This window comes from Tachysurus fulvidraco, chromosome 10 (assembly GCF_022655615.1).
Source record: "Tachysurus fulvidraco isolate hzauxx_2018 chromosome 10, HZAU_PFXX_2.0, whole genome shotgun sequence".
NCBI classification, from domain to species: domain Eukaryota; kingdom Metazoa; phylum Chordata; class Actinopteri; order Siluriformes; family Bagridae; genus Tachysurus; species Tachysurus fulvidraco.
The window spans coordinates 18,492,835-18,519,513 of NC_062527.1; the positions used below are offsets into that span (position 1 = coordinate 18,492,835).

A 26,679-nucleotide genomic window follows, 5' to 3' on the forward strand; every position below is an offset into this window, starting at 1 on the left:
GTGTATAATCAACAATGTAAAACAGCCGTGTTTACTGATTCAAAAGCTTTTATTAATAATTCTAAGCAGGACATTGCAGTGATCCACACACTTAACACATATTTAGGTGATAATTAAGAAGAAGAGCTGAGTTAAAGTGAGGAGTGTGTGAGCTCACATGTTAATAAGACAAATGAAATGATGAGAGTGGATGATTTGAGCAGTAAAGGCCACATGTAGCACACAGTGAAGCAGTAGAAGGTGAGCTGAGTAAAGTGTGTGTGAGCTCACAGCTCTGAGCACTGCTCTGTGTTCACTGTGCTCACTACAGTAGGTTGGTTGTCTTTGGAGGCCTCACAGGTCACCACCTTGTTCCTCCACTGATCAGGGTGGAGGCTCAGCGTGCTGCTCCAGCTGTAGAGGCCGTCCGCGTTCAGAACGGCGGCGCTGCGGCTCTCCCCCGAGCTCCAGCTGCTGCCGTCAACCTTCCAGCTCAACTTCCAGTCCGAGGGGAAGCCCTTGTAGGCCACACACATGAGTGTGACCTTCTCCTGCTGCAGCTCCACACTGGAGGGGGGCAGCACCGTCACACTGGGCTGGGTGTCACCTACACACACACACACACACACACACACACACACACACACACACACACACACACACACACACACACACACACACACACACAGAGGTGAGACAGGAATGGACAGCTGTCAGTCACTCAGGCTTTGTTGCAGCTCACTGTGTGTGTTTCACTTCCCTTTATATCTTACAGAGCAGAACTGAGATCAGTGGAGCATCACAAACGTTTCACATTCAATTCAAATACTTTTACATCTTACAGCTATAATGATTTATATTATTATGAACAATGACAATTTTAAATTAATTATACTGTATATTCAATAATTAGAAATATGAAAAAAATATTTTATAAATTATATATAAATATTTTCAAATGACAACATATTTATTATTTAAATAAATTGATTCTAGTCTTCAGGACATCTGTTTATAGAGTCACAGTCTCTGAGATATTAAATGTAGCTAGAATAATTCAGTGAAACTCTGTTACAGTCATTTGCACAAACAATTATATAAATGTTATTTCAGTTAGAACGAGCTATTATCACTAAAGTCAGACACATTTTATGATACTTCTAAAATAAGAGAAATTTGAGAAACACAGTGATTTTATACAAACATCACATTCCCTAAGGGAAAATTTGAAGAAAATGTTGATCAACTATATATTTTACAAATTTTAACATTAATCTGAACACACTCCATTTCAGTCATTAATCTGAACACACTCCATTTCAGTCATTAATCTGAACACACTCCATTTCAGACATTAATCTGAACACACTCCATTTCAGTCATTAATCTGAACACACTCCATTTCAGTCATTAATCTGAACACACTCCATTTCAGTCATTAATCTGAACACACTCCATTTCAGACATTAATCTGAACACACTCCATTTCAGTCATTAATCTGAACACACTCCATTTCAGTCAGTAATCTGAACACACTCCATTTCAGACATTAATCTGAACCCACTCCATTTCAGTCATTAGTAAACAGGTTACTTACGGCCCACAGACAGTTTTGTTCCTCCACCAAAAGTGATCCACAGTGATACATTCCTATGAAGGCATCGTACAAAAACCTCTGTCACACTACAGTGAACACACACACACACACACACACACACACACACACACACACACACACACACACACACACACACACACACACACACAATGTACTGAAATAATGTACTTATGTTTTTCAAGTTTGAATGATTTTTCACCTAAATCAGTCATTCCTGATAGAATAAGAATAACACCTTTATTGTCTGTACTAAAAATATTTCACAAAAAATAATCAGAATTGCATTTTGCTTCAATATACTTTATTTTTTGTATATAGTATAATTTATTGATTTACTTGTTAAACACAAAAAGCTGCAATAATAATTACACCCCCATACTGTCCAATATTAGTGTATTAATGATGAAATTCAACCACAAATTTCCAGGATATTAAACAAATCTATCAAGTTTAAAATTCTCTCTGATTCACATATTTATGCCTTTAAACCTAAAAGTAAAATCCACACAATAACTCTGTAGTAGTGTGAGAATGACAGTAAGATTGGGGGAATGTGGTAAAGGTGTTTCCATACTTAGAGGACACTTTGCATTGGCAGCACATGCTTCAGTGATCTGGGAGTGTTTATAGTGCTGTGACTTTAACACTTCATGACTGAGAGCTGCTGCTACAGCAACTTCACCCACAGCTACCATGACTTTGATCCCCGTCTTCATCTGGACACTGATCCTCTGGACTCAAGGTCAGACACTGCTTCATATTTTATCTCTACAACCATCTGTTCATACTAATACACTTATTGTTTCTATTAGAATATTTCAGTTTCATGCTGCGTTATTGTGTATTTTTCAGAATGCAGAGGTCAAGTCACAGTAACTCAGACTCCTGCAGTGAAATCTGTTCTTCCAGGAGAAACAGTCACCATCAACTGTAGAACCAGTCCGGCAGTGTACAGTAACTCAAATGGTCACTTCTTACACTGGTATCAGCAGAAACCTGGAGAAGCTCCTAAACTTATGCTTAAGCTTGCAAATCAGAGACAGTCAGGTTTTCCAGCTCGTTTCAGTGGCAGTGGATCTGGATCTGATTTCACTCTGACCATCAGTGGAGTCCAAACTGAAGATGCAGGAGATTACTACTGTCAGAGTTACCATTACATCAGTAGCACCAACCTGTTCACACAGTGTTACAGAGTCGTACAAAAACCTCCCTCAGTCAGATTGTAGAGAGACTGAACTGCTGCAGCTGGGAGCGACTGCAGGTGCTGAGTTGGAGGATGTGATACGACACAATGACACTCTGTGGAGGAGAAGAACCACATCACACTAACTCACAACTCACATTAGAGATCTCTCAATAATCATCACACCACACTGTACACAGTCCATTATGTTGTTGTTTCCATCTAATCTTGTTCACAAATATTGTTTTTCATATCGATCTTGCAGCAAAATTCCCATCACACCTCCTTTTGAAAACCCACAGCATCTACACAACACACTCTTCATAATGCTCAGGTTTCCTGTTGTTCTGATATCTTCTTACTAATAAGTGCTACATTTGTACTGATGTTTCTACACACTGACTCACTGTGGTGTTTGACATTAACTCCAGAGTTTCAGAAAACATGAAAGATAAAATAATTTCTGGTAATAATCTAGTGTAAGTGTAACTGTAAATACACTAAGATAAGTTTAATTTACAGACACAGCTAATGTAAATGAGGATCTCAGCTTATGTCTAGTCTGGGATAGAAGGACATCAGTCTCAGCTGCATGTCTTCATAGAAATCTGTGTCATTTTCCTTATTAATGCTGGTGTGATTTTCTTCTTGGTTCCTGAAAAGTAAAAACATTCCCCTTTAAGACATTTCCTAGAAGCAGAGAGGCCAAAACAGACAGCAAAATGTCATGTCTTATTTCTGTAAGTGAGGTGGTTTACTATTAGAGATGTTTGATGGGTTTAGAAGAGGAGGTTTGAGATGCCGCCTGTCATCTATTTACATTACATTTCTATCATGTTTAGTCAGTTCACTACAATCAGTCCACTACCTGCTGGTTTCAGTGGATCTCCAACAGTCCCATGTCTGAGTGTTGGACTTTCATGGTTTTGCTTTTTCAGGGCTTGGTGTATGTCTGTTAGGTGAGGATCAGGGACATTGTCCTTCAGGCTGTTGGCTCGTGTCAGTGGTGAGGGACTTTACTCTGCTCAGGTGATTCAGCTCTCTGTGTAGTGCTGCTGTTGTGTGTAGTCTGATCACCTCAGGATTGCAGCTTCATAGTGTGGAGTTTGGGGTGGTGTTGCTCACTGACACTGTGACCAACTGAATCACTGAGATTTGTTCACAAGTACATCAATTGAATTTGCTAATTTATTATTATTATTATTATTATTATTATTATTATTATTATTATTATTATTATTATTATTATTATTATTCCTGTCCTGTAGGTTCCTGTCCCTGGTTGATCCATTTCCACACTAGTATCCTCTGTCCTGCACATTTCATCTCTTTCCCTGCTCCCATCTCACCTCATTTAACTAGTCAGTTCATTAAAGATGCTTCTTGAGTTGCCTGAGTGTGTAACTGAAGGGAAAACACTAAAATGTGCAGCACAGGCAGAGGTGGCAAAAGTACACACATCCTTTACTCAAGTAGTAGTACAGATCAGATACTCAATTTTTAAAAGACTCCAGTAAAAGTAGAAGTAGTGACTACACTCTTTTACTCAAGTTAAAGTAAAGAAGTATGGGCTCTGACATGTACTTAAGTTAAAAGTCGCTGTTACTACTACCTGTTTAGTGTCATGCTGGTAACTGGAAGTCATGTTTATATATATATATATATATATATATATATATATACAGTAAAGACCAAAAGTTTGGACACACCTTCTCATTCAAAGAGTTTTCTTTATTTTCATGACTATGAAAATTGTAGATTCACACTGAAGGCATCAAAACTATGAATTAACACAAGTGGAATCATATACATAACAAAAAAGTGTGAAAAATAAATGACCCCAAACACATCTCCAGGCTGTGTAAGGGCTATTTGACCATGAAGGAGAGAGATGTGGTGCTGCACCAGATGACCTGGCCTCCACAGTCACCGGACCTGAACCCAATCGAGATGGTTTGGGGTGAGCTGGACCGCAGAGTGAAGGCAAAAGGGCCAACAAGTGCTAAGCATCTCTGGGAACTCCTTCAAGACTGTTGGAAGACCATTTCAGGTGATGACCTCTTGAAGCTCATCAAGACAATGCCAAGAGTGTGCAAAGCAGTAATCAAAGCAAAAGGTGGCTACTTTGAAGAACCTAGAATATGACATATTTTCAGTTGTTTCACACTTTTTTGTTATATGTTATATTTTATTATATATACTAAATGTTCTCTTTGAATGAGAAGGTGTGTCCAAACTTTTGGTCTGTATGTGTGTGTGTATGTATATGTATATATAATTTTGGATTGTACTGATGGATATTTGTGTTCATCAGCCACAAGAGTGTTACGAAAGGCAGGCACTGATGTCGGTGAGGTAGGGTGGAGTCAGCGTTCACATTCATCCCAAAGGTGTTCAGTAGGGATGAGATCAGAAAACAACCACATATAGCAGGGAAGGTCAGGTGACCCAATACTTTTGGAAATATAATGTATACCAAGTGTATCACCAAGGCCATATCCCAAACTGTAGGGAGATTCCAGCTCTGTCCTCAAAAACAACTCAATTATTGTGATGTTTTACAAATGACAAAATTAATGTTAATTAAATTAAGCACTTCGTGTTTTTTGGGTTGACACCTGGGGCGGCTCTAGGATTTCATCTTAAGGGGGTTTTTAGCCCTCGGTGAGAATTTAAAACAAGAAGAGTTTTATATTATATATTATATATGACAACTCTGGTAATAAGAATAGTTAAATTTCACCGCTTTTGGTTGCCGTCTTTGCGTCTTTCCGCTGATTAACGTCATAGATAAACGCCTCCAGCTCTGACTGCGCGTGCACGCTGCGCGTACCTGTGCTTTTGAAAGACTACAACACACGTGCGTAAAAGCAAAGTAAAAAAAATCGTTTTTGGATCAAACTGATAAATAATTTTCTTTCCCATCGACGACATGTCCTGCATTTTAAAGTAATTTGTATTGTTTATTTATGAAAGTAAAAATTATCCTTATAGTTTTAGGGTGGCTGAGATTACAGACAGGGGGCTGAAGCCACCCTAAAAAAGGGCTAGAACCCCCCCTGAGTGACACAATTCACAACGCATTCGCCAGGAATCCTTTTTGACGCCGATTATTACAAACATCTCCCTCATATATGGCCATGTGTGTTCAGGAATGTCCTCGTTGTTAGTTATTTTAACATCGGTGACTCCCTCTGAATTAACATTAGCCATTCCTTTTGTAGGCGTGCTGCTCATTGTTAGCTCCGCTATCCTTAGTCTATGTCTGATAGCCAGTAAATAATACAGTACACCAGTCACATGGGGGAAAAGCCACACAATGATAGGATGATAGGCTGGAAACAGCGCTCAATGAGAAGGAATAATACTAAAAGTAACGAGTCCGTTTTGAAAATGTAAGAAGTAAAAAGTACAGATATTTGTGTAAAAATGTAATGAGTAAAAGTAAAAAGTTGTCCGAAAAATAAATAGTGGAGTAAAGTACTGATACCAGTGTGTGCTTGATATCCAACAGTGCTTGGCGGTCGTAGGTAAAAAGCGAGTAGCAGTTTAAGAACAAAGCAGACAACCAAACACACAAACACGAGAGAGACAGACGGCAGGCCCAACACACAGGCGCCATCTTGTTAGCACAGGTTTGTTGAGTTGACTGAGTGTGTAACTGAAGGGAAAACACTAAAATGTGCAGCACAGGGGACAATCCAGGACAAGGACAGGAAGCAGTGGGATAATGGATTAATTCATTCTCATGATATAATTGTGTTTAAATTGTAGTGTTGTTGTTGTTGTTGTGGAAAATTCACTATGTATATTATATTTATGATTTTTTAACTGAATATTTATTTCACTTTAGAATTAGAAATATACAGGAGTTGAGTTGTGATTAATACAGTTAGTGTAACAGCATTTCCAGACCCATCACACCAGTCCCCAAGATTATACACTTATATTCTCCAGTGAGAGTAAATTATTATTATTATTATTATTATTATTATTATTATTATTATTATTATTATTATTATTATTATTATTATTATTATTATTATTATTATTATTATTATTATTATTATTATTATTATTATTATTATTATCAGATGTCTTTCTCATGAATAATCAGGTTCTACAGCAGATACTGAGACAGATTCCTTGGTGATTTGTGTATGATGTGTATAATCAACAATGTAAAACAGCCGTGTTTACTGATTCAAAAGCTTTTATTAATAATTCAAAGCAGGACATTGCAGTGATCCACACACTTAACACATATTTAGGTGATAATTAAGAAGAAGAGCTGAGTTAAAGTGAGGAGTGTGTGAGCTCACATGTTAATAAGACAAATGAAATGATGAGAGTGGATGATTTGAGCAGTAAAGGCCACATGTAGCACACAGTGAAGCAGTAGAAGGTGAGCTGAGTAAAGTGTGTGTGAGCTCACAGCTCTGAGCACTGCTCTTTGTTCACTGTGCTCACTACAGTAGGTTGGTTGTCTTTGGAGGCCTCACAGGTCACCACCTTGTTCCTCCACTGATCAGGGTGGAGGCTCAGCGTGCTGCTCCAGCTGTAGAGGCCGTCCGCGTTCAGAACGGCGGCGCTGCGGCTCTCCCCCGAGCTCCAGCTGCTGCCGTCAACCTTCCAGCTCAACTTCCAGTCCGAGGGGAAGCCCTTGTAGGCCACACACACGAGTGTGACCTTCTCCTGCTGCAGCTCCACACTGGAGGGGGGCAGCACTGTCACACTGGGCTGGGTGTCACCTACACACACACACACACACACACACACACACACACACACACACACACACACACACACACACACACACACACACACAGAGGTGAGACAGGAATGGACAGCTGTCAGTCACTCAGGCTTTGTTTCAGCTCACTGTGTGTGTTTCACTTCCCTTTATATCTTACAGAGCAGAACTGAGATCAGTGGAGCATCACAAACGTTTCACATTCAATTCAAATACTTTTACATCTTACAGCTATAATTATTTATATTTTTGTGTAGAGTGAAAATTCATATTTTGATGTAAATTCTTAATAAGAAATATAAAAAAATGAATTATATGTTAATAATTTTAAATGAGATCATATTTCTAATTTAAATAAATTGATTCTAGTCTTCAGGACATCTGTTTATAGAGTCACAGTCTCTGAGATATTAAATGTAGCTAGAATAATTCAGTGAAACTCTGTTATAGTCATTTGCACAAACAATTATATAAATGTTATTTCAGTTAGAACGAGCTATTATCACTAAAGTCAGACACATTTTTTGATACTTATAAAATAAGAGAAATTTGAGAAACAAAATGATTTTTTACAAACATCACATTCCCTAAAAGCAAATTTGAAGAAAATGTTGATCAACTATATATTTTACACATTTTAACATTAACCTGAACACACTCCATTTCAGTCATTAACCTGAACCCACTCCATTTCAGACATTATTCTGAACACACTCCAGTTCAGTCAATAACCTCAACACACTCCATTTCAGTCATTAATCTGAACACACTATATTTCAGTCAATAAACTGAACACACTCCATTTCAGTCATTAATCTGAACCCACTCCATTTCAGACATTAATCTGAACACACTCCATTTCAGTCAATAAACTGAACACACTCCATTTCAGTCAGTAATCTGAACACACTCCATTTCAGTCAGTAATCTGAACACACTCCATTTCAGTCATTAATCTGAACACACTCCATTTCAGTCATTAGTAAACAGGTTACTTACGGCCCACAGACAGTTTAGTTCCTCCACCAAAAGTCCACCACAGTGATACATTCCTATGAAGGCGTCATACAAAAACCTCTGTCACACTACAGTGACCAAGTGCACACACACACACACACACACACACACACACACACACACACACACACACACACACACACACACACACAAACACACACATAATGTACTGAAATAATGTACTTATGTTTTTTTTAAGTTTGAATGATTTTTCACCTAAATCAGTCATTCCTGATAGAATAAGATTAACACCTTTATTGACTGTACTAAAAATATTTCACAAAAAATAATCAGAATTGCATTTTGCTTCAATATACTTTATTTTTTGTATATAGTATAATTTATTGATTTACTTGTTAAATACAAAAAGCTGCAATAATAATTACACCCCATACTGTCCAATATTAGTGTATTAATGATGAAATTCACCCACAAATTTCCAGGATATTAAACAAATCTATCAAGATTAAAATTCTCTCTTATTCACATATTTATGCATTTAAACCTAAAAGTAAAATCCACACAATAACTCTGTAGTAGTGTGAGAATGACAGTAAGATTGGGGGAATGTGGTAAAGGTGTTTCCATACTTAGAGGACACTTTGCATTGGCAGCACATGCTTCAGTGATCTGGGAGTGTTTATAGTGCTGTGACTTTAACACTTCATGACTGAGAGCTGCTGCTACAGCAACTTCACCCACAGCTACCATGACTTTGATCCCCGTCTTCATCTGGACACTGATCCTCTGGACTCAAGGTCAGACACTGCTTCATATTTTATCTCTACAACCATCTGTTCATACTAATACACTTATTGTGTCTATTAGAATATTTCAGTTTCATGCTGTGTTATTGTGTATTTTTCAGAATGCAGAGGTCAAGCCACAGTAACTCAGACTCCTGCAGTGAAATCTGTTCTTCCAGGAGAAACAGTCACCATCAATTGTAAAACCAGTCCGGCAGTGTATAGTAACTCCGATGGTCACTGGTTACACTGGTATCAGCAGAAACCTGGAGAAGCTCCTAAATTCTTGATTAAGCTCGCAAATCAGAGACAGTCAGGTTTTCCAGCTCGTTTCAGTGGCAGTGGATCTGGATCTGATTTCACTCTGACCATCAGTGGAGTCCAGACTGAAGATGCAGGAGATTACTACTGTCAGAGTTACCATTACATCAGTAGCACCAACCTGTTCACACAGTGTTATAGAGTCGTACAAAAACCTCCCTCAGTCAGATTGTAGAGAGACTGAACTGCTGCAGCTGGGAGCGACTGCAGGTGCTGAGTTGGAGGATGTGATACGACACAATGACACTCTGTGGAGGAGAAGAACCACATCACACTAACTCACAACTCGCATTAGAGATCTCTCAATAATCATGAATATATGAAAGCTGAGTAATTTATTATTTTATATTTCCATCAACTACATTTAAAATAGACAATTTTATAATTAGACCTAATGTCTTTTTTTTTTACTTTCTTTACACAATAGTTTTATTTTATTGCATTTTTTCACATTTTGTAGTGTTTCAACCTGAAACTTACATGTACAAAATGCATTGGGACTAAATCTCATTAACCAACACAAAATGTCCCATTATACTGAAGAGTGTGGGGAAAAAATCTATAGTAAATTATTTATTTTAAATACTTTATTTACATTATGGCCATTTCTGTATACTTTATGTGGCTTAATGACAAAAATCTTGATTGCAGGTCTGATATTTCTGTTTTAGACCAAACCGGACCAAATGAAACCAAGATTAATCATGACGAGTCTTTTCTACCTTTATTGTGAAATTGTCAGAAATGAAAGTGAAAAACAGGAAGAATAGTTTTAGTTAAAATTAAAATAAAATCAATTGGTCATGAGTGTGCACACCCCTAAACTAACACTTAGTTGCAGCACCTTTAGATTTTATAACTGCATTCAGTCTTCTTTGGCAAGTGTCTATAAATTTAGTGCTTAATCTTGATCTAGAGATATTTTGCCATTCTTTCTTAGAAAAGTATTCTAACTCTGACAGATCGGCTGGACCATGGAGCCATTTCTTTGTAGATTTGCAGGTGTTCCTTTGTTTGTCGTCATACTGAATGGTAAAATTTCTCTTCATCTTGAATGTTGAGTTATTCATGATTCACTCCACACAGATTAAAGCTTCAGATCCAGCTGAAGAAAAGCAGCCCCAATGTATAATACTTATGATCCATCACTCAGTAAGCATCACACCACACTGAACACAGTCCTCCACGTTCACTACTGTAAGATAAATAGTTTTACAGTTTTCAAGATCATTATTCGTCATAACTCAGACTGTTTGATGGATCATTTGTAATTTTTTTCAGTGTCTATCACTAATCCTACCCTCAGTACTGTCTCTGATTCTGACCCTGTTATTAATCTGGTCTCAGTCTCTGGTTTTGTAGATTTCTACAGTCATGGTGTTTACTGTTCCAATTGAAAACATCACAGGTTTCCACATATAAGGAATCTGATTATCAAACTCATTTCTGTTCTCTCTGACCCCACACACACTCCATCTAAACTATCCTGCTCACAAAGACTGTTTAACATTCAGTTTTGTTTGTGTGCATTGTTTTGATGCCAAAAAAAATCTTTGGTGTCCTTACTTCAATGATTATCCATTGATCCAGTCACACAAACACCCATCTCTACATTAGTCTCTTGATGAGGCCTATCAAGACCCTGTGTTCGCCCTCACTGGACCCTCTGCAGTTTGTTTATCATCACAATCACTCCACAGACAACATCATCACCTTCCTCCATCTGGTCCTTAACCTCCTCGTCAAAATGACACATTTGTGCGAATTCTATTCATAGGCATAAGTTCAGCATTAAGTTCAATCATTACTCAACATCTGACTGAAAAGCTGTGCCTGAACAATTTCCTCTGCAGTTGGATTTTAGATTTCCTTATTGGAAGACCTCAGTCAGTCCAAATCAAAAAGCACCATCACTAAACTACACCACAGTGAGCATTGAGACCCCTCAGGGCTGTACACTCAGGTCACATCTGTTCACTCTGCTCACTCATAACTGTGCAGTTATACACAGCTCAAACAACATCATCAAGCTCACCAATGACACGACAGTGCTGGGTCTCATCAGCAAGAACAAACTGTCAGCATACAGAGAAGAGAGAAAACAGCTAATAGCCTCGTATAGAGCCATCTTTCTCTGAACATGGGCAAAACAAAAAACGATGATTGTTGACTTCAGGAAAGCAGAGTGGCCATGCTCTGATGAAGATTTACTTGAAGATCCTCCATCAAGAGCACCAAATTCCTTGATGTTCACCTAGCAGAGAATCCCATCAGAGCAGCATTTCTACATTTTGTAAATTCTGAGGAAAGCCCATCTCCCACCCCTATCATTATCCTGTTTTACTGGCTGACTAATGAGAGTTTACTGAGCAGCTGCATCACTGCATGTTCTGCAATGTCCCTGCAGTAGATAGTGAGGGCAGCTGAGAAGATCATCAGCAGTCTCATTTACACCACATGCTGTATCTGCAAGGCCAACAGCATTGTGTAGGTCCCACACACACCTCACACACACTCTACACACTCCTATTGTCTGTAAAAAGGTACCAAAGCGTTCAGGCCTTCACAACCAGACTATGTAACAGTTTCTTCCCTTTACACCTTTACACTCAGTCTGCAATCTTTGCACATTCATTTTTTCTACATTCTTTGGAATACTGCTACAAAAAAAAAAAAAAAAACTTTTCACACACAATCAGATGTCATACTGGTCAGTGCTATCTTCATGTACAGAATCTGTCCTGTGATCTGTCTGTCATGTATTGCATTGTGGATTGTATTTTGTCCATAAACTGTCTCTTGTCCTGCTCTGTCTTTTGTCTTGCACTATTTGCATTAGGCTGCACGCATGCACCTTATTTATTTATGTAGCACCATTTGGAGGAATGTTATTTAATTTCACTGTGTACTGTTTCTGCTACTGTATATATTGTGGGAAATTTTAATACCTAGAAGGTTCAAATTATGCCCCAACTCGGACAAAGAACATGGGAGAGAAAAACATACATTGAGTGTCTAATGTAAGCACGCACACAGGCCATTAGGGCCATAGCGAAGGAATCCTAGACAGATAACATTAGAGGCCATAAATAAAACACTCAGCAACCCCCCCCCCCCACACACACACACACACAGACACATACACACACACAGTGAGGCAGACACAGGACATGTACAGAATGTAGAGAATAATATTAGAGAAAATAAAATCAGTTGGTCATGAGTGTGCACATCTCTAAACTAACACATTTTTATTTTTAGATTTTAAATTTTATCACTGCATTCAATCTTCTAAGGCAAGTGTCAATGAATTTAGTGCTTAATCTTTATTTTAGAGATATTTTGCCAAACCACAGACTTTCATATAGATCTAGATAAGGACTTTGAGACATTCCAAATCCCAGATCTTTTTGTAAAGCCATACCCCTGTACAGACTCTAATTCTGACCCTGTTATTAATCTCACTCTCTGATTTTGTAGATTTCTACAGTCATGGTGTTTACTGTTCTAATTGAAAACATCACAGAATTCAAAATATCAAGTGTCTGATTATCAAACTCATTTCTGTTCTCTCTGACCCCTGAATATTTATTTCATCCAAACAAACCGGCTTACAAAGTCTGTTTTTTATTACATTTTGTTTGGTTGCACCGTTTCGTGAATGTTTTGGTCTTGTAGAAAAATATCATCTGCCGGAAATCCCACAAAATTTCCCCAACAATCCTACTTTAATGGTCAGGTTTCATGTTGTCCTGATATTTTCTTACTAATAAGTGCTAATTTGTACTGATGTTTCTACACACTGACTCACTGTGTTGTTTGATGTTAACTCCAAAGTTCAGAAAACATGAAAGATAAAACTTATTCTGTTCATGAGCTATGGTCAGGGTTAGGGCATCAATGACCAGCTACATTACCAAGTGCTCTGATGATGTGACTGTCTCTAAGTCCATCCCATCTATTGTAACATTTTTTGTTATATAACTTTATTGTGGTCCAAGTTTTCAAAACTCAATATCTTCAGTGGATAATTTGTCATTTTTGTTTTATTTGTCAGTCTCTGTCACTAATCCTGCCCCCAAGAAAGTATCTGATTCTGATCAACATCCTGTGAAGATGATTCTGCATGTCTCCTTGCCTCTCTATGGAGAATTCTTGAGTTACATCATCTCACCTTCTCTCCTCATATTGCATTAAGACTCTTCTCTTTCCTGGCCCCTGTGTGGAGGATTTAACTTTCTCTCTCTGACTGAAAACCTGTGTCACTGTCTATCTTCAAAAAATCCCTAACTCCATTCAAACACCAAACACTAAAATGAGAACTTTATTTCTCTAAATCTCCATCTGCCAAATCCTGTAAATGTAAATATCCCTGTGACAGAGAGTTTCTACATTTCTACTTCCTGTGCTGTCTTCTGCTTCAGGTCTCCTTCCAGTCTGCTGCTTTATTGTGTCAGGAGACATGTAGCATGGAGTTGTCTCTCTATTATATCTCTCTATTCATCCTGTTGATGACCCAGTGTTATCCATGATCCTTGACTAATGTTCTATCTCTTCCTGACATTTCATCTACATTAAAAGTAGCACTCCCCTCCAGCAAGAACAAACTGTCAGCATACAGAGAGGAGATAAAAACAGATAAACACCTTTTGCAGAGACAACAATCTGTCTCTTAATGTGAACAAAATGAAAAAGATGATTGTTGCCTTTAGGAGAGCCCCGAAAGACCATTTTATGGGAAACATTAACAGATCCTAGATGAAAATCATCAAGAACACCAAATTCTTGGTTTTCTCAGCACAACAGTTTCCCCATCAAAACATATTGCAATTTAAAAACAATTAAATAATGAGAATTAATTAATCCATTATCCCACTGCTTCCTATCCTTGTCCTGGATTGTCCACTGTGCTGCACATTTTAGTGTTTTCCCTTCAGTAGCTTTCAGTTTTCCTATGTACCTATGTGTCTTTATGTAGCACCAGAATCATTGAGGAACACTGTTTCAGCCATATATGCTTGAAATGACAATAAATTACTCTACAATAAGAAGTGGTTATGTTGAGAGATTTTGAGCCACGTGTTATTATGACGTTGATTTCCTGAAGTAGAAAGAATGTAGTACTTTATCTTTATTCAAAAGGCTTCAATTAACGGATAGCTACTTAACTACAGATTCTGAAAACATCTGTACAAAATAAAAACATTTACTTGTTACGCGTATGTAACGTCACTTCATGTGAAATGAGTTGCAGCTACACTGCCATAGGCATAATATTATTACATTTTATTTAAAATATGGAGCCCTGTGCCAAATAACCAACCTTGTAATTCTAATTTAGATCTTGCTTCTAGTAAAAATGAGAATATAAACATACATCAGCCCGATGTACAGAATGGTTCAGATGTCGATTGTTCAGACTATTTGATTGTTGCGTGAAACAGCAACTTAGCACTTTTAGCCACAAATACTCGAACAGCAAAGGCCCTGAATGCTGAGGGCATCACTGAAAAAAATTGCCTGCAACCATAACAACCACCACATTGTCCTGATTTGATACTTCAAATAGTAAGTGGTGTTATTTGATAACTACCCGGTGCTATAGGTGTTTTAATGTACAGTATATATGCAAAAATCGTTGAAAGATTGTTTAATTTTGTAATTTGAGTGCTTCTTTAATTTCATAAAAATAAAAAATAAATAAATAAATAAATTTGCACTGTCCTGGGGGTTTAAGACTCAAAATAGTAACTGGTAATTATTATAAAGTAGTATTTGGTAAATATAATCCCAGTGCTATAGGTGTTTGTTGAATTATCATTAACTGAACGTCTGAAATGTTCATTTAATGTATATTAAAAATGATTTCATTTTGTAATCTGAGTGCTTCTTTTAGTTTAGTTCAGCTGTACTGTTTCAGCTATATATGCTCGAAATAACAATACATTACTAGATAGAATATAATACTTTATCTTTATTTAAACGGCTTAATTTAAAGGAAAGTCCCTTAACTGTAAATTCAGAGAACATATTTCAACCTACTGGTTTCAGTTCTTTAGGTAACATGTCTGTAGTGACTTTTTTTGCATTTAATTCCCATGCTTCAGTGATCTGGGAGTGTTTATAGTGCTGTGACTTTAACACTTCATGACTGAGAGCTGCTGCTACAGCAACTTCACCCACAGCTACCATGACTTTGATCCCCGTCTTCATCTGGACACTGATCCTCTGGACTCAAGGTCAGACACTGCTTCATATTTTATCTCTACAACCATCTGTTCATACTAATACACTTATTGTGTCTATTAGAATATTTCAGTTTCATGCTGCGTTATTGTGTATTTTTCAGAATGCAGAGGTCAAGTCACAGTAACTCAGACTCCTGCAGTGAAATCTGTTCTTCCAGGAGAAACAGTCACCATCAATTGTAAAACCAGTCCGGCAGTGTACAGTAACTCCGATGGTCACTGGTTACACTGGTATCAGCAGAAACCTGGAGAAGCTCCTAAATTCTTGATTAAGCTCGCAAATCAGAGACAGTCAGGTTTTCCAGCTCGTTTCAGTGGCAGTGGATCTGGATCTGATTTCACTCTGACCATCAGTGGAGTCCAGACTGAAGATGCAGGAGATTACTACTGTCAGAGTTACCATTACATCAGTAGCACCTATCTGTTCACACAGTGTTATAGAGTCATACAAAAACCTCCCTCAGTCAGATTGTAGAGAGACTGAACTGCTGCAGCTGGGAGCGACTGCAGGTGCTGAGTTGGAGGATGTGATATGACACAATGACACTCTGTGGAGGAGAAGAACCACATCACACTAACTCACAACTCGCATTAGAGATCTCTCAATAATCATGAATATATGAAAGCTGAGTAATTTATTATTTTATATTTCCATCAACTACATTTAAAATAGACAATTTTATAATTAGACCTAATGTCTTTTTTTTTAACTTTCTTTACACAATAGTTTTATTTTATTGCATTTTTTCACATTTTGTAGTGTTTCAACCTGAAACTTACATGTACAAAATGCATTGGGACTAAATCTCATTAACCAACACAAAATGTCCCATTATACTGAAGAGTGTGGGGAAAAAGTCTATAGTAAATTATTTATTTTAAATACTTTATTTACATTATGGCCATTTCTGTATACTTTATGTGGCTTAATGACAAAAATCTTGATTGCAGGTCTGATATTTCTGTTTTAGACCAAACCGGACCAAATGAAACCAAGATTAATCATGACGAGTCTTTTCTACCTTTATTGTGAAATTGTCAGAAATGAAAGTGAAAAACAGGAAGAATAGTTTTAGTTAAAATTAAAATAAAATCAATTGGTCATGAGTGTGCACACCCCTAAACTAACACTTAGTTGCAGCACCTTTAGATTTTATAACTGCATTCAGTCTTCTTTGGCAAGTGTCAATAAATTTAGTGCTTAATCTTGATCTAGAGATATTTTGCCATTCTTTCTTAGAAAAGTATTCTAACTCTGACAGATCGGCTGGACCATGGAGCCATTTCTTTGTAGATTTGCAGGTGTTCCTTTGTTTGTCGTCATACTGAATGGTAAAATTTCTCTTCATCTTGAATGTTGTTATTCATGATTCACTCCACACAGATTAAAGCTTCAGATCCAGCTGAAGAAAAGGAGCCCCAATGTATAATACTTATGATCCATCACTCAGTAAGCATCACACCACACTGAACACAGTCCTCCACGTTCACTACTGTAAGATAAATAGTTTTACAGTTTTCAAGATCATTATTCGTCATAACTCAGACTGTTTGATGGATCATTTGTAATTTTTTTCAGTGTCTATCACTAATCCTACCCTCAGTACTGTCTCTGTTTCTGACCCTGTTATTAATCTGGTCTCAGTCTCTGGTTTTGTAGATTTCTACAGTCATGGTGTTTACTGTTCCAATTGAAAACATCACAGGTTTCCACATATAATGAATCTGATTATCAAACTCATTTCTGTTCTCTCTGACCCCACACACACTCCATCTAAACTATCCTGCTCACAAAGACTGTTTAACATTCAGTTTTGTTTGTGTGCATTGTTTTGTGAATAAGAAGCTGTGGATAACTGTAAAGGTGCATGCACTGCTGAGGACCATAAACTCTGTTTTTAAAGCAGGTGATAATGTAGCCCTAACAGAAAGGGACAAACTGTCCCAGGCCATCAGAGAGGTAAAGTGAGCACTCACACAGAAACTCCAACCTGCTTCAAGTACGCACCATCCTCACTGTGCCAAATAAATCTTTGGTGTCCTTACTTCAATGATTATCATCCAGTCACACAAACACCCATCTCTACATGAGACTCTTGATGAGGCATATCAAGACCCTGTGGGCGCCCCCAATGGACCCTCTGCAGTTTGTTTATCATCACAACAACTCCACAGACAACATCATCACCTTCCTCCATCTGGTCCTCTTAGGGATCTCGCCCCCTATTGCAGGTTTTTCGCCTACATGACCTACCCAACAAAAAGTGGTACAGCTCCCACATACTTTGACATACAGGGGTGAGCCTGGTCTCATTGGAAAGAAGAGAGTCTCTAGATACAAGTGTCAGATTGATTCTAGGCCTTACTGGCACAAATTTACAGAGGCTAGAATCGAAGGCTTTGATTTCCGCCTGAGTTGTTTACCTGATAAACTGATTAATCTTATTTCTCTGGAACATGTTAAGGACCAAATAACAACTGAGGGTCATAGCCACATGTCTTGGCTTTCACCAAAAAAAAATTCAAGTCAAAAGACCCAAAAATGGCTTCAATAAAAATATTATTCTACGGACATGTCCGTCCGGTCATTTGTTTCTTGTTTACTTGTTTACTGTATAACTTTGAATAAAAAGACTGCATGCTCAGTTTAAAAGGCCTAAAACACACAGAGCCTCTCTGTCTACAAGTCTGCTGTAAAAAAAAGGCCTGTAACCTGACACCCTGAGCTGTGTGAGTGTGAAAAAGTCGAGGATTGCGCAATAAATCCTTTGCGCACCTTTTTCACGCAGCTTGAGGCCTCGGAGACATGGCATGTTGCATACCGTTGGAATCATCTCCTTATTGGCTAAAGAGCTGTAGAGGTCCCAGACCATTTCATTGCTATTGGAAGGAGCAATTGTCAGTCAAAGGCGGGTTCCCAAAAATGATGTCATGACATCATTGGCTTCTCAGCCGTCTATCTCTGCAATACAAGCACCGATTGGCTCAAGTGAGGGCTTGTTTGATTCGTTAGGCCCTGGGCTATAAATATGACATAATTTAGAATTTTTGAAACACCCAATGAGAAGTTAGAGCCGAAAAACAAGATGGTGAAGCACTACTGTTTCCAGTTTTCGGAACACAAACGGAATATTTGCGACGCGACCAAAGCATTCCAGTTCCTTGGACCTGTGGGGATTTTTGTGGCATATTTGTTTTGGAAAATATTACCCCAGTGAAGAAAGGGAAGCGTCTAAAGGTAAGGGAAAAACTGGTCTAGCGCCACCTAGGTCAGTTACTCAAATTTTTTTTCAAATAGTATGACGGCTATGAATAATATTATGCTTTGTGTGTGGGCTTAAAAAAATATTGAGAGTATAAACTTTACTAGGTAAATAGGTTTTTCGTGTTTTTAGAGGATTTAATGCTTTAAAGCTGCAATGAAGCTTGTTTCTGGGTCATCCCCTAGTGGTCACTTTGTCTGCCGTGCCGTGCATGGCACGGCGATCCGTAAGAGGAACCTCCTTGTCAAAATGACACATTTGTGCAAATTCTATTCATAGGCATAAGTTCAGCATTAAGTTCAATCATTACTCAACATCTGACTGAAAAGCTGTGCCTGAACAATTTCCTCTGCTGTTGGATTTTAGATTTCCTTATTGGAAGACCTCAGTCAGTCCAAATCAAAAAGCACCATCACTAAACTACACCACAGTGAGCATTGAGACCCCTCAGGGCTGTACACTCAGGTCACATCTGTTCACTCTGCTCACTCATAACTGTGCAGTTATACACAGCTCAAACAACATCATCAAGCTCACCAATGACACGACAGTGCTGGGTCTCATCAGCAAGAACAAACTGTCAGCATACAGAGAAGAGAGAAAACAGCTAATAGCATCATATAGAGCCATCTGTCTCTGAACATGGGCAAAACAAAAAACGATGATTGTTGACTTCAGGAAGGCAGAGTGGCCATGCTCTGATGAAGATTTACTTGAAGATCCCCCATGAAGATCATCAAGAGCATTAAATTCCTTGATGTTCACCTAGCAGAGAATCCCATCTGATTCTTCAACATTAGCTCCGCCAAGAACAAATCTCTGCAGCATTTCTACATTTTACAAATTCTGAGGAAAGCCCATCTCCCACCCCTATCATTATCCTATTTTACTGGCTGACTAATGAGAGTTTACTGAGCAGCTGCATCACTGCATGTTGTGCAAAGTCCCTGCAGTAAATAGTGAGGGCAGCTGAGAAGATCATCAGCAGTCTCATTTACACCACATGCTGCATCTGCAAGGCCAACAGCATTGTGGAGGACCCCACACACACCTCACACACACTCTACACACTCCTGTTGTCTGTAAAAAGGTACCGAAGCGTTCAGGTCTTCACAACCAGACTATGTAACAGTTTCTTCCCTTTGCACCTTTACACTCAGTCTACAATCGTTGCAAATTAAATTGTGTAAAGCGTGAGCTCATTGTAAATGCTTCACACTCCGGTCCAGTTGGTGGTTTTAAATGCACCATCTAAGCTGGTCTTCCAACCACCATAAAACATTTAAAGAAGAAGAAAAAGTTGTGCATGGGATTGTTACACCGCAGAAATGGTGAGTGGCCTATTTACATACTTTTTAGATGTGCAATGTGGTCTGGTCTTTTTTTTTTTTAGCAGAGTACTGCTCACACATGCTACTGTACATGTATACCAGCCATTTTACCTTCAGTAATCACACCAAAACTGCTAGCTGCAGCTAGTTTGCCTATCAGTATTTGTGAATTGTTAAGCCTGTTATGTCAGATCATTACAACATCACTAACTTTATATTTCAATATATTATTTTTTTTTATTTATACTTATATTTCAATAATTAACAAGCGCTGTAAAACAACAGTAAGCAAGAATGCTGCACTGGTGGAATAGCGTAAACTATCATTGCTCTTTGGATAAAAAGATGAAGTACGCCTACTCTTAGACACTCATATTAAACATAAAAAGCCTTATTTCACCACGCTATATGACTAGTTTTTTTTAACAACAACTTCTATCTGCGGAACTGGAGCTGATTTATGTTAAAAGCTTCAACGTCTCTTCCCATTTACCAAAACTCAAAGTGACTGACATTCATCCTCTTATTAACATAACAAGCAACTTTACCCAGACATCAGAGGCAACACCACATCATTAAGAATGTAAAGTGTAGATCTACAAAAGTGTAGTTTAAAGTACTTTATGATACACACTTTCTTTAGGATACACAACAATTGTCCAAAGAAGACTTCTTAATCAATTATCAAATACAGTAATCAGTGAGAGTGGCTAAGGTTGTCCTCTCAAACAAAAATAATTTGTAAAAGATGTATGTGTTTCATATAATGTTTTACTAATACAGAAGTTCTTTTTGGCCTGTTAGGATTTGGAAACAAAAATTAAGGCATTGAAAAGACAGCAACAAAAAGGTCGTAGAAAATCAAAAAAGATCATTTTGGCTCTTCAGAAAAAAAATGAAAACACTTCTGATAGTGAACACTCCTCCAGAGAACTTGAATCAGACTACTCATCAGACGACTCAGGAAATATGCTGAATGTTGTGGAGCAGCATCTAAATGAAGACTTGCAAGAACAGTATGATTCAGAATCACAACAGAATACCATAATTAATATGCAAGATCAAGTGCTATGGTATGAAATTGATAGACTAAATGATTCCATGGATGTTACCAGTGAAAGTAACTCAGAGCTAGCTTTGTCTCTGGAGAAAAAGCTGTCTGAGTGGGCAATGAAATTCAACATCTCCATGACCTCTCTCACTCATTTGCTTAAGATTTTGAAGGAACATGACATTGATGTTCCAGCAGACGGACGAACACTATTGAAAACATCTCGTTCTGGCAGTTTGAGAATAACAGAAAAATCAGGTACATTTTAACTTTGAAAATGTCCATGCACTCATTTGGCAATATTATTCAGAAATTCCACTGAACTGTAAAATCTTGTTTTTGATAGGTGGCAAATACACATATTTTGGATTAAAGGAAGGTCTTACGCATACTCTGTCTGAGCAAGACACTTCAAAATAAGACCAATTTGAGATTTCTTTGAATATTGATGGCCTTTATTGATGAATATTTCCAGTCCAAAAACCTCACAATGTGGCCACTTCAGTGGAGGAGCTGCAAGAACTGATGGAAACAGGCTTTAAAGGGAAGATATGTGATATGTATGTCATATGTGATGCACCAGCACGAGCCCTCATCAAAGGAATAGTTCAGTTTAATGGCCGCTATGGCTGTGACTTTTGTGATGTAAAGGGAGTTCATGAGAGCAAAATGCTTTTTTTGTATAAAGGAAATGTCAGAACCAATGAGTCATTTAGACAGAAGACAAATCCTGAACATCACAAAACAGATAGCATTCTTTTGAATCTGGACATTGATATGATCAGGCAGTTCCCAATAGATCCCATGCATTGTGTAGATCGAGGAGTGACTAAGCGAATGTTGGTGCTGTGGAAAGAAGGACCTTTGGCCCATAGATTATCAGCTGGACATCTTAGCACCATTACTTATTTTCATCAAGCTGTCCGACATCACATACCTCCTGAATTCAATAGGAAACCCAGGGGGTTAGATGAACTGAAGCACTGGAAAGCAACTGAATTCCGAACATTTTTGCTTTATACTGGACCAGTGATTTTGAAATATGTTCTCGATAAGGAGAAGTATATTCACTTCCTTTCACTTAGTATTGGAATGCGCATCTTGTACAGTGAAAACCTAATGGAGCATCGTGATTATGCAGATGAGCTGTTAACATATTTTGTTGAAAAAGGTAGCAGCCTGTATAGCATGAGTTTCATCTCATATAATGTGCATTGCTTGCTACATCTCACTGATGTTGCAAATTACAACAGATCATTACACTATTGTTCAGCGTACAAGTTTGAGAACAATATGGGTCAAATCAAGAGGTTTATCCGCGGTTCAAGTGATCCACTGATTCAAGTAGCTAACAGATTGGCAAAGAGGCAAGCAATATCAAGTTCTAAGAAATCAAATGTTAACTCTGGTACGCCAAAGACAAAAGAATGTTACAGAATGACCAATGATAGCTACTGCCTTATACATGGAGTTCAAGAAAATCTGATTTTTTTGTGAGGTTTTTTGCAGAATGGAACCTTTGTACACTAAGCCATGTGACTCCAGAATAATTGGCATATTCAAAGGATTTCGGAATCACACTGAAATGTTACATACTGACACCACTCAACTGAGACATAAAGCAATCATGATACCTTTGTCCTTGATTGATAAAGATGAATACAATGCGGTAGCGCCTATACCGCTCATGCATTCAGTTTGATTAGTTAGTCAAGTAAGTCAGTAAGGCAGGGTTTTTGCCTTTTTTATTGCATGTTATCCTGATTTTGATCCAAAGACTATGAATAATGTGTGTGTGTGTGTGTGTGTGTGTGTGTGTGTGTGTGTGTGTGTGTGTGTGTGTGTGTGTGTGCGTGTGTGTTTTTTTTTTTTTTCATTGTACCAAATGTCCCCACAATTAAAGTGAACCACCTACATGTGCATTGTGGATAAAACGATCAGGGAAAAAACGGTTTAATTGATGTAGAAAAATAAATAGAGAAACAATATACAGTAACTGATTTAGATAAATGCAATTTCACTGACCTTATGTATGTAATTTTGATAACAGGGAAGGAACCAAAGAAACAAAATGCAAAGTCACCATGGAGAAATTTTTTGGTAGGTGATATATCAATTAGACATTATTTATTTATACAGACATAAAACATCCTTTGCTATATAACAATCTAACTTTACAGTTTTTCAGATCTGAATACTAAGATACTCCAACAAATTCAAATGCTGGAACAGAGACAAGCTGTCATCATGAATGACTTGGCAAAAGTTAAGTCTGTTCTCATGAAGCGGGCAGAAGAAGATGCCCATGAGGAACTTTTTAAACAACAACAGTGCTCCAGCTTTGAAACGTTTGAAGCCTTCTTATCGAGAGCTTTATGTTAGTACTACTATATAAAGTTAGCGTTTATTTTTACAACAAAGCCACAGTTTTATTTGTTTATTTTTTTGCAGCAGATACCATGTAAAAGAAATGTTGAAGCCTGGTATATTTTAATCATGACAATATTATGTATGTTTTTGTCAGGTACACTATCTCATCCATACTCACGGCAGCTCCAGTATAGGTGAGATGGTGAGACAGGCTTTAAAAAGCATAGCGTCAGACAATGTTCTCTGTCTGTATAACAGAACGGGGAAAGATGGGAAGAAGGTGTTGCCACCTGTGCTCCTGACATGTTTGAAAAGTAAGTGTTTAAGTTTTGGTTTGTGCATCTGGATGCTGCTATAGAAATTGTAATGTTAACATCTTGCTCTTTGTGTTTTTAGAATGTGTCAGGTCTTTTCACAAACAAAATGAAATAGAGGTGAAGAAGCTAAAAGTAACCACCAGAACAACACCAGACGCGGAATGTATTCGCCAAGTAGTAATTTTTTGTCCAACGCCAACACCAGGCTGAAAAGGAAACCAAATAAAGGAAAAAGCTGACTTTTTGTTTGTTTGTTTTTATTGATGGAAATAAAGAATGTGGGTGTAAAAGTTTGAGTTAACTGAATCATTTTAGATAACAGTGAACTAACACTATTATTGCATAGTGGTGTTATATGGTGATCTCACAGTATGAGCACACAGTGACCACAGTATGAGCACACAGTGACCACAGTATGAGCACACAGTGACCACAGTATTAGCACACAGTGACGACAGTATGAGCACACAGTGACCACAGTATGAGCACACAGTGATCACAGTATGAGCACACAGTGACCACAGTATGAGCACACAGTGACCACAGTATGAGCACACAGTGACCACAGTATGAGCACACAGTGACGACAGTATGAGCACACAGTGACCACAGTATGAGCACACAGTGACCACAGTATGAGCACACAGTGATCACAGTATGAGCACACAGTGACCACAGTATGAGCACACAGTGAGTGTGATGTGACCTCATATTTCCACCACAGTATGAGTGCACTGTGATTGTGCAGTGACCTCATGTTGTGAACAAAGTATGAGCACACAGTGAGAGCTCTGCGTGGTTACACTTTTAGTTCACTGTGACACTCACATTATGACCGCACCATGAGAATATTGTGAGCTCATAGTGACATCATTGTGAGATCAAATTGTTGACTGGGTTGTATTTTATCTATAAACTGTCTCTTGTCCGTCTCTGTCTTTTGTCTTACACTATTTGCATTAGGCTGCACGCATGCACCTTATGTTAATGAGCTTGTATTTATTTATTTATTTATTTATTTATTTATTTATTTATTTATTTATTAGCCCTTGTCCTGTGTTGTCTTCTGTAGCTCTGTGTCTTTATGCACTACCATTTTCCTGCAGGAACGTTATTTAATTTCACTGTGTACTGTTTTAGCCATATTGTAATGTGTCTGTCTGTGTTTTCCCCTTGTTTCTGTCTGCCGTCTCTCCCTGATGTTAATTGTTGACCCCGCCCACCTATCTGTTACCATGGACACTAATTACATTCATTCTCTTCCCCAGGTGTTTTGTCTTAGTCCTTGTCTGTCTCTGTTTTGTGATTGGTTCTCGTTCACCATATATACTCTGTCTGTTCACTTCAATGTTGTTGGTCGTTGTTGGTGTGTGCATGTCCATGTTCCCGTTTCCTGTTTGTTCCGCGTTGCCTGCCTGTTTGTTTGTGTTTTGTTTAGTAAAAACCTCTAAACTGCATTTGGATCCTCACTCGTCTTTGTCTCACCGTGTCACTTCGTGACACATATATGCTCAAAATGACAATTTACTCTACACTGAGAAGTGAATATGTTGATAGACTTTGTGCAAAGTGTTAACATTAAATTGCTTTGATGAAGTAGGAAGTATTTTTAGAATTAGAAATATACAGGAGTTGAGTCGTGATTAATACAGTTAGTGTAACAGCATCACACCAGTCCCCAAGATTATACACCTATATTCTCCAGTGAGAGTAAATTATTATTATTATTAATATTATTATTATTATTATTATTATTATTATTATCAGGTGTCTTTCTCATGAATAATCAGGTTCTACAGCAGATACTGAGACAGATTCCTTGGTGATTTGTGTATGATGTGTATAATCAACAATGTAAAACAGCCGTGTTTACTGATTCAAAAGCTTTTATTAATAATTCAAAGCAGGACATTGCAGCGATCCACACACTTAACACATATTTAGGTGATAATTAAGAAGAAGAGCTGAGTTAAAGTGAGGAGTGTGTGAGCTCACATGTTAATAAGACAAATGAAATGATGAGAGTGGATGATTTGAGCAGTAAAGGCCACATGTAGCACACAGTGAAGCAGTAGAAGGTGAGCTGAGTAAAGTGTGTGTGAGCTCACAGCTCTGAGCACTGCTCTTTGTTCACTATGCTCACCACAGTAGGTTGGTTGTCTTTGGAGGCCTCACAGGTCACCACCTTGTTCCTCCACTGATCAGGGTGGAGGCTCAGCGTGCTGCTCCAGCTGTAGAGGCCGTCCGCGTTCAGAACTGCGGCGCTGCGGCTCTCCCCCGAGCTCCAGCTGCTGCCGTCAACCTTCCAGCTCAACTTCCAGTCCGAGGGGAAGCCCTTGTAGGCCACACACACGAGTGTGACCTTCTCCTGCTGCAGCTCCACACTGGAGGGGGGCAGCACCGTCACACTGGGCTGGGTGTCACCTACACACACACACACACACACACACACACACACACACACACACACACACACACACA

The 26,679-nt window shown here is 38.2% G+C and overlaps 2 protein-coding genes and 3 gene segments (V, D, J or C); 2 read left to right on the forward strand and 3 right to left on the reverse strand.

The window, feature by feature from the left end:
- LOC125138407 overlaps positions 1–26,679 on the reverse strand; it is a 143,991-nt gene that overhangs the window by 26,782 nt on the left and 90,530 nt on the right.
- The window catches only part of LOC113657301 (immunoglobulin lambda-1 light chain-like), a 129,857-nt gene that overhangs the window by 24,016 nt on the left and 79,162 nt on the right, over positions 1–26,679 (reverse strand). The window contains exon 3 of the mRNA XM_047819911.1: positions 1,578–1,615. Coding sequence (XP_047675867.1) covers positions 1,578–1,615 — 38 coding nt within the window. The remainder of the gene's footprint in view (positions 1–1,577; positions 1,616–26,679) is intronic.
- Positions 2,143–26,679, forward strand: part of LOC113657303 — a 117,127-nt gene continuing 92,590 nt past the window's right edge. Inside the window, 2 exon segments of the V gene segment in view lie at positions 2,143–2,340; positions 2,451–2,772. Coding sequence covers positions 2,292–2,340; positions 2,451–2,772 — 371 coding nt within the window.
- Positions 20,297–24,654, forward strand: LOC113657307. Of its 4 annotated transcripts, none has more exons than XM_047819910.1 (5): positions 20,297–23,225; positions 23,562–23,611; positions 23,700–23,888; positions 24,036–24,195; positions 24,278–24,654. In XM_047819910.1, exon 1 carries the CDS (start codon positions 22,037–22,039, stop codon positions 23,006–23,008), a length of 972 nt encoding a protein of 323 aa, XP_047675866.1. In that variant the 5' UTR covers positions 20,297–22,036; the 3' UTR covers positions 23,009–23,225; positions 23,562–23,611; positions 23,700–23,888; positions 24,036–24,195; positions 24,278–24,654. The 4 variants fall into 4 exon arrangements, with proteins under 4 accessions (XP_047675866.1, XP_047675864.1, XP_047675865.1 ...); XM_047819908.1 differs by having other exon boundaries at positions 20,297–21,769; positions 21,858–23,611; XM_047819909.1 differs by having other exon boundaries at positions 20,297–23,611; positions 23,692–23,888.
- LOC113657987 overlaps positions 26,067–26,679 on the reverse strand; it is a 61,634-nt gene continuing 61,021 nt past the window's right edge. Inside the window, 1 exon segment of the V gene segment in view lies at positions 26,067–26,622. Coding sequence covers positions 26,303–26,622 — 320 coding nt within the window.

Bases quoted from the DNA above. Each gene is read 5' to 3' on its own strand.
- LOC113657307 (XM_047819909.1), top strand. From the start codon at position 22,037: ATGGAAACAGGCTTTAAAGGGAAGATATGTGATATGTATGTCATATGT.